This window comes from Gavia stellata, chromosome 21 (genome assembly GCF_030936135.1).
Source record: "Gavia stellata isolate bGavSte3 chromosome 21, bGavSte3.hap2, whole genome shotgun sequence".
NCBI lineage: Eukaryota > Metazoa > Chordata > Aves > Gaviiformes > Gaviidae > Gavia > Gavia stellata.
The window spans coordinates 17,093,437-17,103,384 of record NC_082614.1 but is presented as its reverse complement, the minus strand read 5'-3'; the positions used below and the strand labels follow the sequence as shown (position 1 = coordinate 17,103,384).

General features: G+C 48.8%; 1 protein-coding gene across 1 annotated transcript; it reads right to left on the bottom strand.

Annotated features, from left to right (window-relative positions):
* Positions 1–208: 208 nt before the first annotated feature.
* On the bottom strand, positions 209–7,546 carry LOC132318864 (N-alpha-acetyltransferase 20). Its single transcript, XM_059827735.1, has 7 exons — positions 7,487–7,546; positions 7,255–7,279; positions 7,060–7,150; positions 5,649–5,784; positions 4,503–4,648; positions 3,013–3,100; positions 209–428 (listed from the first exon to the last, which is right to left on the bottom strand). The coding sequence occupies exons 1-6, from the start codon at positions 7,537–7,539 to the stop codon at positions 3,015–3,017; spliced, it is 537 nt and encodes a 178-aa protein (XP_059683718.1). The 5' UTR covers positions 7,540–7,546; the 3' UTR covers positions 209–428; positions 3,013–3,014.
* Positions 7,547–9,948: the final 2,402 nt, after the last annotated feature.

Here is a 9,948-nt window from a genome sequence, read left to right as displayed (position 1 = left end):
CACCAGCAGCCCCCCCTTACAGGGAGGGGCCGTCACCATCAGCCTCACTGCCCGCCCCTGGGGCTCCTCCAGCCCCAGCCCACAGCTGGAGCCCAGCACGAACAGGGGGCCATCACCCGACCCCCACAGTGTGTCACCTCCTCTCCCGGGCTCCAGCACAGCCCCTCACCCGATGTGCATGAGTGCAAATGCAGCCAGGAGGGCAAAGGAGATGGCAAGTGTTTATTCAGTCACACACAAGTCCCGGGAGCGAGTCTGCTCTAGGGCTCAGGGCCCCCAACACTCCCCCTAAGACACCTCAGCAGTTGTTCCCAGAGCCACACTTGTGGGTTCAGCAGGGAAAGGATGGTCAGTCGGCTGGCTCCTGGAGCGATGGGCTGCTGGGCAGAGGTGGAGGCCACCAGAAATGAGGAGCAGGGTGCAGGACACTAGAAAAGAAGAGAAAAGTGGCAGCTGGCTGGACAATGGGGTGTAACGAGAAAGCATGAAGCAGGGAACAGGAAAGCAGGAGAAAGATGGGGACAGGGAGTCCAACGGAGATGGAGAAAGACAACAGCAGGGAGAGAGGAAGAGAGGCAGCAGAAAGAGGGAGAGGGAGCAGGACAGAGATCGACAAAGGACAGGGAATAGGACTGAGATGCAGAAAAAACCTGGGACAAGCAGCGTGACAGAGAGGGAGGAAAAAAGAATAGGGGCAGGGAGCCAGACTGACCGATACAGTAAGAAGCAATGAGACAGGGAGCAGGACAGACCAACAGAGAATAAAAAAGGAAGAGGAAGCATGAGAGAAATGGGTTGGGGGTCAGGGAGAAGGACAGATAAAAGGACAGAGAAACAGAGGGAAACAGGATCAAGGAGCAGGACACTGGGACAGAATGAGAAAAAGAGAGGCGGCGAGCAGGACAGAGTGGTAGAGACACAAGAAGGAAAGAGGGATAGAGAGACAAAGGGGAAAGGACAGAGAGAGAGAGAGATAATGACTGGGGGGGAGAGAGAGACAAAGGGGAAAGGACAGAGAGAGAGAGAGATAATGACTGGGGGGGAGAGAGAGACAAAGGGGAAAGGACAGAGAGAGAGAGAGATAATGACTGGGGGGGAGAGAGAGACAAAGGGGAAAGGACAGAGAGAGAGAGAGATAATGACTGGGGGGGAGAGAAAGACAGGGGCAAGGAGCAGCAGAGAGGGATGGAGAAAAAGAGCGATGGGGAGCAGGACAGAGTTAGAAAAGTAACACGAGGGACAAGGACTGAGGATCAAAGACAGAAAGGTACAGGGAAAAAAGGACAGTGAGATGGAGAAAGAGAGGGAAGGAGGGAAGGAGGGAAGGAGGGAAGGAGGGAAGGAGGGAAGGAGGGAAGGAGGGAAGGAGGGAAGGAGGGAAGGAGGGAAGGAGGGAAGGAGGGAAGGAGGGAAGGAGGGAAGGAGGGAAGGAGGGAAGGAGGGAAGGAGGGAAGGAGGGAAGGAGGGAAGGAGGGAAGGAGGGAAGGAGGGAAGGAGGGAAGGAGGGAAGGAGGGAAGGAGGGAAGGAAAAAGATGGGGATAGGAGTGCGACATATGGAGAGAGAAAAAGTAGGACAGAGAACAGGGGAGAGGGATTGAGTAGTAGAGATGCAGATTGGGACAAAGAGATGGAGAAGGTAAAAACACCTGGGCTGGAGGACCTGCTTCTCACAACCTGTCACTCCTGATGTCACTTCCATAGGCTCAAAAATGGGACGTGGCACAAGACAGAGGAATGGGGGAGTGAGAAAAAAAAAAAAAGGCACAGGGAACTTTAAAAAAAAAAATCAAAAACCAAGAGACAGCAAAATAGTGATGGGGAACAGGATAGGGAGCGGATGGACTAATAGAGGACCAAGAGAGCCAGGATGCTGGACAGAAAGCGAGAGGAAAAAAGGGACAGAAAGCTGTATATAAGGATCGAAGAAAAACAGGAAAACCCCCCAGTATTTATTACACAGTGTGGCTAATTAAAACATAAATAATCTACCAGCTTGAACAAACCTGCTCACCATAATGGCTTAGGCTTAGCCTGTATCTCGTCTAAGTTAGCATCTGTTTCTTGGCAGGGTACACAGGACTATAAAACCCATGATAAAACACGGAGGGAGAAACATGCTTACAGGAGTAACCTAAATGGATCATGTGCACAAGATTTTATATTACTTAGTCTTAATCCTAGCTCATACGGTCAATTAATACTCTGATCTCTGAATTTCATTTCTGCAAATTCCACGTTTATCCATGCTTCTCCATTAAAAAAAACCTGCATTATCTCAGTGTTAGACAGAGGGTCGTATGAAGATTCTGTGAACATAAGGAGAGACTTCTCTTTCACAGGTTCTCGGAAATCCCACATTGATCTTGAAATTGAGCAAGAAGAGTATGAGGAAACAAGAAATCTTTACTGCAGATTACTTCAGCGGACACAGCACGTTAAGGTATGTATGGATACCCAGAACACAGAATTGGTCTTGAGTCTGGTTCACAGTGGAGAGAAAGCCTTGACTGCTTTGGTTGTCTGGCTTTTTCAAATCAACAGTGAACCTAAGTTCAGTCCCACGCCTGTGCCATGAAGAGGGGAAAGACATTTCTACATTATGTATAACAGGTTTATCTTCTGTGCCAGTATTAATACGTTGCCTTCCCCTGCTGTGTTTCTTGGGTATTGTACAGTATTTTCATTCGTCATGAATAAATGCATTTGAAGAGCTTTTACTGTTACTGACTTCAGGTTATTTTTGGTTTGAAAGAAAACCAAGAAAACACCATACATGAGGTAATTCCACTTTCATAATCTCTGAATTGTCAATATTTGAATGGAAAAATAATGGTGTAAGTTCAGGACTATGCAGCCATTACCAAGCAGCATTAGCAAGCTTCTCAATATTGTTTTTCCCCATGAAATACCAAAAAGCATTGAGCCTAAGATTTGTCATCCATAAGTTCTTGGGGGCTGGGGGGAGAAGGAACCTGACACTTTTAGTAAGTTGCCTAAGAATCATAGCTTACAGTTACTCAATGTCTTCTGGTCTCACAGGATGAGGCAGAGGTATAATTGATTTCTTCTCCGTATCTCTGGAAAGAGCTTTTCTCATATCTGTGGCAAAAGAAAAAAAATACTATTATAATAAGACAGTCATTGCACAAAGCCATATTAAGTGAATTCTGTATTACGGTAAGATCATTTTAACCAAGATTTCATAGAATATCTCAAGTTGGAAGGGACCCATAAGGATCATAGAGTCCAAGTCCCTGCTCCTCAGAGGACTACCTAAAACTAAACCATATGATTAAGAGCATCATCCAGATGCCCCTCGAACTCTGACATGCTTGGTGCCGTCACCACTTCCCTGGGGAGCCTGTTCCAGTGACCGATCACCCTAATGTCCAGCCTGAACTTCCCCTGATGCAGCTTCATCCCATTCCCTCATGTCCTATCACCAGCCACCAGAGAGAGGAGATCAGCACGTCCCCCTCCGCTGCCCGCCCTGAGGAAGCTGTAGACTGCAATGTCACCCCTCAGCCTTCTCCAGGCTGAACAAACCAAGCTCCTCCTAAGTCTTGCCTCCCCCTCCTCCCCTCAGCCGCTCCTCGTAAGTCTTGCCCTCGAGACCTTTCACCACCTTGGTCGCCCTCCTCTGGACACACTTTAATACCTTGATGACCTTAATGTCATTCAGCAGCAACGTTATCAATTCGAATATAACACGGCATGAAATTCAAGTGAATGGAAAGGAAATAGCAGGCTAAAAGGACAAATATATGATTTAAGGCATCTGCAACAATCGTAGATATCTGTCCATAGCTCCTGTTATTTCATAGCACTTCCGCATATCAAATGAATAGTGCAAGAACATAGAAGATATACAGCATGGCCATGTAACCCTTTGGGGAGGGTATTTAAAGGAAAGAAGGTCTAGAAAGAGGAAGCAGCTGGTACTTCAGTTTTGTTAGCAGAATTAACATTAACATACTTGAATTTCCACGTTCCTTCCCTTTTAAATTGAATATGCCAAGCAATTCTCTGCCACTGTTGACCACTGACACTTGTAAATTTGTAGTTAGACATCTGAGAAAAACAAAGTTTCAAGTCCCTGTTACGGGAAGAAACAAGGAAAGCACTGCCATTCCTTCCCCCAATAACATCAGCAAAAAGCCCAGCCACTGGGTGTGAGCATTCCTCAGAAAGAAAAAATAGATAAGAAACTGCATTTTTATTTTCATCTTATCTACAGGATAAGTGTCTTTGTACTTACTAATTTATTCTTGTTTCGTAGTTTATTTTGACACAGATGCTACAAAACATGTAAACTGCAAGATTAATTTTTGTAACTGATGTAATATTCAGTAGGGAAAACTATCTAAAGGAGTATACAAAATCCCATTCATCAACAACTATCTGAACTTGTTTCATTAAAAAAAAATAATCATACAAACAAACCCAGGAACCCTCAACATGAGACTCTTTCCATTCAACTTGAGGCAGAACAAGTACTTACCATAAGCATCTTCATCTGGCTCGCCACTGCTAGCAGAGTAGTACTCTAACACTGTCCGGTACACACTGTAGCCTAGTTGCTTATACATATTTACTGCAACCTGATTTGATACTCTGACAAAGAGGTCAACGAAAAATCCACCCTTTCTTTGAAAAAATAAAAACCAAAAACACACAGTAAGGAATAGCAGGTGAATGTATTTCTAAATAATAACCCATAACTTGTAATCAGACCAAGAGCAGGTCTGATGATGTGATACACTAATCAAACATCTTTTACACTGTAATAACAGACGCACTCCTTTACCAAGGGGCAAATCCAGCATAGGCACAAATTTCATTTTATTTTTGTCACATGACCATTCTTTTACACCAGCCAGTGGGTTCAGAATTATGAACAGAAAGAACAGGACAAGCTAAACACCCACACAAGCCTCACATCCATTTTTTAAAAAAAATAAATCCACATTTTAGATTGCATTGGCTTAGGGACTGCCTCCTTCGAAGTGCATGGCAGGGGGGAGTGGTACAATCAGTCACAAGATTCAGTTGCCTAACAGGAGACAGCCCTTCTCCTCACAAGGCAAATTTTTCAAAATGTCATACTATTTTCTGATTTTACCAACTACAATGGGGTTGCCCTACCAGCATGAGTTAAGGACATTTCTGTGTGGGTTCATTTGACACTAAATTAAATTTTCAGCAGGTACAAACAACCAAGCACAAGATAGAAAGTAAGCCAAGATACTGCCTGCCGTACAAAATTTGTTCAAGATTTTGCCTAAGGGAATCGCACAAAGCCCATAATTACTAAACAAGTATGTTGGAGGCCCTAGGGGAAACAAGTGTTGACATTTCGCAAAGATCTTCTCCTGTCAAGAAAAGGACCTTTTATACAGTATCCCTATTGGAATTCAGGGTATTTCCTACTCATTCTGGCAAGTTAACTTTCAGAGAAACCCTGAGATTTTAAACTGCCAAGCAACACTCATAATTCTTGTTCTCTAACTATGGGGAATTTCAGTGAATCAGTACACTACTTAAAGCAAAATTCTGGGTCTGTTTCATGCAAATCAAATATCTAAGTCATGAACAGGTGACTGTAGAAAGATTACTTTAAAAGATTAAAGATGAGCACAGTACTCACTTTTCTGAAATTTCTTCCAGTAGCTCCATCAATTTAGCAGCCAAACCCAGCCGCCGAAATTCTGGCGCAACAGAAAGAGCCGTAACATGTCCATGCCATTCTTCCCTAGCCACAGAGCCTTCTGCTTTACCCATTACTGTAAACATACAGAGCATCAGAGCAGCAGCACCTTTGGAATAACGCACCACTCACAGCTATACCTCTTTACAAAAGAGCCAAACAGCGCATAAACAAACATTGCAATGATAGTGGTAAAGGCTTAAACAGGGATGTCTATGTTATCACTCAGTGATTCAGCCACCACTAGAACTGCTATTTTGCTCAAGTATTACAGTAGTTTCTTGACTAGTGTAAAAAAAGCAATAATAATAATTTTTGTAAATACATTGTTTGAGGCATGACTTCCAAATGCAAATTTTAAGCAATTTTCGGGAGTCTTTAACTGAGCGGAATTCAGGATCTGACTAAAATAATGGAGGAATGGAGAGCTAGAAGCCCAAACTGACCATCCTGGCAACTACTGGAGACTTTTGGTGACTCATCAGGTAACAGAGCTTGGGAAGCTTTGCCAATCTGGCAATAGAAAGCTAATGCCCTGCAAACATGGTATGTTTAAGGAAACAAAACAAAACAAAAACAGGATGTTGTTTTGGGAGGCTTCTTTGTAGTTCCTCTCCTTTCTACACAGAACCAAACCAGTGTTAGGTCACTAATGAATATTCACGCTTCCACATGGCACTCTTCTAAATATCAGTCACTGCTAATAACTGATGTGGTGGTTATGGAGAAACCGTCTGTACAGCAAATGCTTTAAGCTTTACTATGTTAAATACTTTATTTCCCATGTTCCTGCAAAGACCCCTATTCTGCCCTGTCTGCTTTGCCAATGCCGCCCCCAAAAAAACCAGGGGAAAACCCTGAAAGGAATAAACAAACCAGCAGCTCTATTTGGAATGACTTCTGAAAAACACAAATATTCCACAGCAAATAAGCAACTGACATCCAGACCCAGAGCTTTCTCTTAGAGGACAATACAAAACCCAAGCCCAGCTTTTTTACTTGCTGGTGACCGACAGTGTGTGAGATCAGAGCTGACTGCAGGGACTTAATTCCAGGATTACAGAAATGCTTGTACGCATACATTCACCTGCATAAAACCTGGGTGGACATTACCACAGTCAAGAGTCCTTGCCACACCAGGAACATCAACCCAAAACCTACTGCTGTAAGTCCTATGTAATACCCTCAGACGTTTATGAAACGGGAAGATGATACATAACGTTTCTCTTCCCTGTTGTGTATCTGGAAAACGCGAAGAGTAGGAAAAGCTCCTGCGTTATAACCCCCCCCACAGGCAATGCAATGAGACGGTAATACTGGAAAACCTGGCGCCGCGGAGTCGCACACTCACTGTAACCCATCAGCTCCCCGCCGGGCGCCTCGGCGACAACGAAATACTCGGGCCAGTGGGCCAGGTACTGCAGGTAGAAGGGTATCCCGTACTGAGGCGCTCGGTTAAGGAGCAAGCTGCCACCGGCACGGCTGCCGCCGCCCGCGCGAGGCCCCGCGCCTCCTCCCCGACGGCGGGCGGCAGCGGGAAGGATACAGTCTCCGTCAGCGGGTCCAGGTTGCTGCGGGGGGAGAGCAACGCTCACAATGGGCCCGGGCCCCGCCCGAGGGGGCGCCCTGAGCGCCGCCGGGGAAAGGGGGGCGGCGGTGCCTGAGGGAAGGGGGAGCCCCTTGCGCACGCCCACGGGCCGAGCGTGCGGAGAGCGAGCAGGGGGCTCGGGGGCGGGGAGAGGGAGGGGGAGGGGGAGAGGACGGCGGCCAGCGCTCACATGTTGTTGAAGCGGAAGAGGTCGTCGCAGGTGAAGGCGCGGAGCGTCGTCATGCTCCTGCTGCTGCCGCCGCCGCCGCTGCCCCGGAAGCGCTGCCGCTGCCCAAGGGCCCCTTCCGCCCCGGAGAGGCGGCAGCGGAAGCAGCGCCCCCGCCCCGCCCCCGCCGGGTCACCCGCCGCCGCAGGACGTACCGGGCGGAAGCGGCGGCGGGGCTGCGGCTGGGTGCGGGCGCCGAGCGCAGCAGGCGGGCGGCTGGGAAGGCTGAGCCCGCCTGCGGCGGAGCGAGGAGCGGTGGGGCCGGGCCGGCGGGGCTGCAGTGCCGGGAGGCGCTCGGAGCCTGGCTCCGGGGGCGGGGAGAGCTTGTGCCGCGCCTAAGGACAGCCCCGTGCCGATCCCCAGGCCGGACAGCTCCACCCCAAGCGCACCCACAGACCGAGGCTGCACACACCGGGACCGTATTATGCAAGAACGCCACAGGCGAAACAAACAGCTCCCGGAGGAGGGAAGATGCTGCTGGACAAGAAGTCCTACAGTGCTACAACAGCATGGCACAGATGCTCTACAGCAGACCTGGGAAACACAGTCAAACGTCATGGCCTGTGACGGAAAGTTACTGTCAAAACTGGGACGATGGATGCCCAGCAAGCCAGCCACTAAGACCTAAGACTTCAAGAATCATAGAATCACAAAGGTTGGAAAAGACCTGTAAGATCATCAAGTCCGACTATCAACTAACCCCACCATGCCCACTAAACCATGTCCCACAATGCCTCGTCCACACGTTCCTTAAACACCTCCAGGGATGGTGACTCCATCACCTCCCTGGGCAGCTTATTCCAGTGTCTCACCACTCTCCCAGTAAAGAAATTTTTCCTAATATCCAGCCTAAACCTCCCCTGGTGCAACTTGAGGCCACTTCCTCTTGTCCTGTCGCTTGTCACCCGGGAGAAGAGACCAAAACCCACCTCACCACAACCCCCTTTCAGGTAGCTGTAGAGAACGATAAGGTCTTCCCTCAGCCTCCTCTTCTCCAGACTGAACAACCCCAGTTCCCTCAGCCGCTCCTCATCAGACTTGTGCTCCAGACCCCTCACCAGCTCCGTCACCATTCTCTGGACACACTCCAGCACCTCCATCTCCTTCTTGTAGTGAGGGGCCCAAAACTGAACACAGTATTCGAGGTGCGGCCTCACCAGAGCCCAGTACAGAGGCACGATCGCCTTCCTGCTCCTGCTGGCCACACTGTTTCTGATACAGGCCAGGATGGCGTTGGCCTTCTTGGCCACCTGGGCACACTGCTGGCTCATCTTCAGCCGGCTGTTGACCAACACCCCCAGGTCCTTTTCCATCAGGCAGCTTTCCAGGCACTCATCCCCAAGCCTGTAGCGTTGCCTGGGGTTGTTGTGACCCAAGTGCAGGACTCAGCACTTGGCCTTGTTGAACCTCATACAATTGGCCTCCGCCCATCGATCCAGCCTGTCCAGATCCCTCTGCAGAGCCTTCCTACCCTCCAGCAGATCAACACTCCCGCCCAACTTGGTGTTGTCTGCAAACTTACTGAGGGAACACTCAATCCCCTCATCCAGGTCATCAATAAATATATTAAACAAGACCGGGCCCAAAACTGAGCCCTGGGGGACTCCGCTTGTGACCGGCTGCCAACTGGATTTCGCTCCATTCACCACGACTCTCTGGGCTCGGCCATCCAGCCAGTTTTTTACCCAGCAAAGAGTGCACCTGTCTAAGCCACGAGTCGCCAGCTTCTCCAGGAGAATACTGTGGGGGACAGTGTCGAAGGCTTTACTAAAGTCCAGGTAGACTACATACACAGCCTTTCCCTCATCCACTAGGCAAGTCACCTGGTCATAGAAGGAGATCAGGTTGGTCAAGCAGGACCTGCCTTTCATGAACCCGTGATGGCTGAGCCTGATCCCTTGGTTGTCCCGCACATGCCCTGTGAGTGCCCTCAAGACGAACCTCTCCATAACCTTCCCCAGCACCAAGGTCAGGCTGACAGGCCTGTAGTTCCCCAGATCCTCCTTCCGACCTTTCTTATAGATGGGCGTCACACTGGCAAGCCTCCAGTCATCTGGGACCTCCCCTGTTAACCAGGACTGTTGATAAATGATGGAGAGTGGCTTGGCAAGCTCCTCTGCCAGCTCCCTCAGCACCATTGGGTGGATGCCCTCATGCCCCATAGACTTGTGAGTGTCCAGGTGGCATAGCAGGCCATTAACTGCTTCCTCCTGGATCACAGGGAGTTGATTTTGCTCTCCATCCTTGTCTTCCAGCTCAGGGATCTGAATACCCTGAGGATACCTGGTGTGCCTGTTAAAGACTGAGGCAAAGAAGGCATTAAGTACCTCAGCCTTTTCCTCATCCTTCGTGACGATGTTCCCCCCTGCATCCAGTAAAGGACGGAGATTCTCCTTGGCTCTCTTTTTGTTGTTAATGTATTTATA

What these genes read in the sequence shown, in the direction of transcription:
- LOC132318864 (XM_059827735.1), bottom strand. Translation starts at nt 7,539, where the DNA reads ATGACGACGCTCCGCGCCTTCACCTGCGACGACCTCTTCCGCTTCAAC. An exon ending in CTGGAAGAAATTTCAGAAAA is followed by an intron (nt 4,649 to 5,648) that starts GTGAGTACTGTG and finishes ATTTTTTCAAAG; the next exon opens with AAAGGGTGGATTTTTCGTTG. An exon ending in GCCAGATGAAGATGCTTATG is followed by an intron (nt 3,101 to 4,502) that starts GTAAGTACTTGT and finishes CTTTTGCCACAG; the next exon opens with ATATGAGAAAAGCTCTTTCC.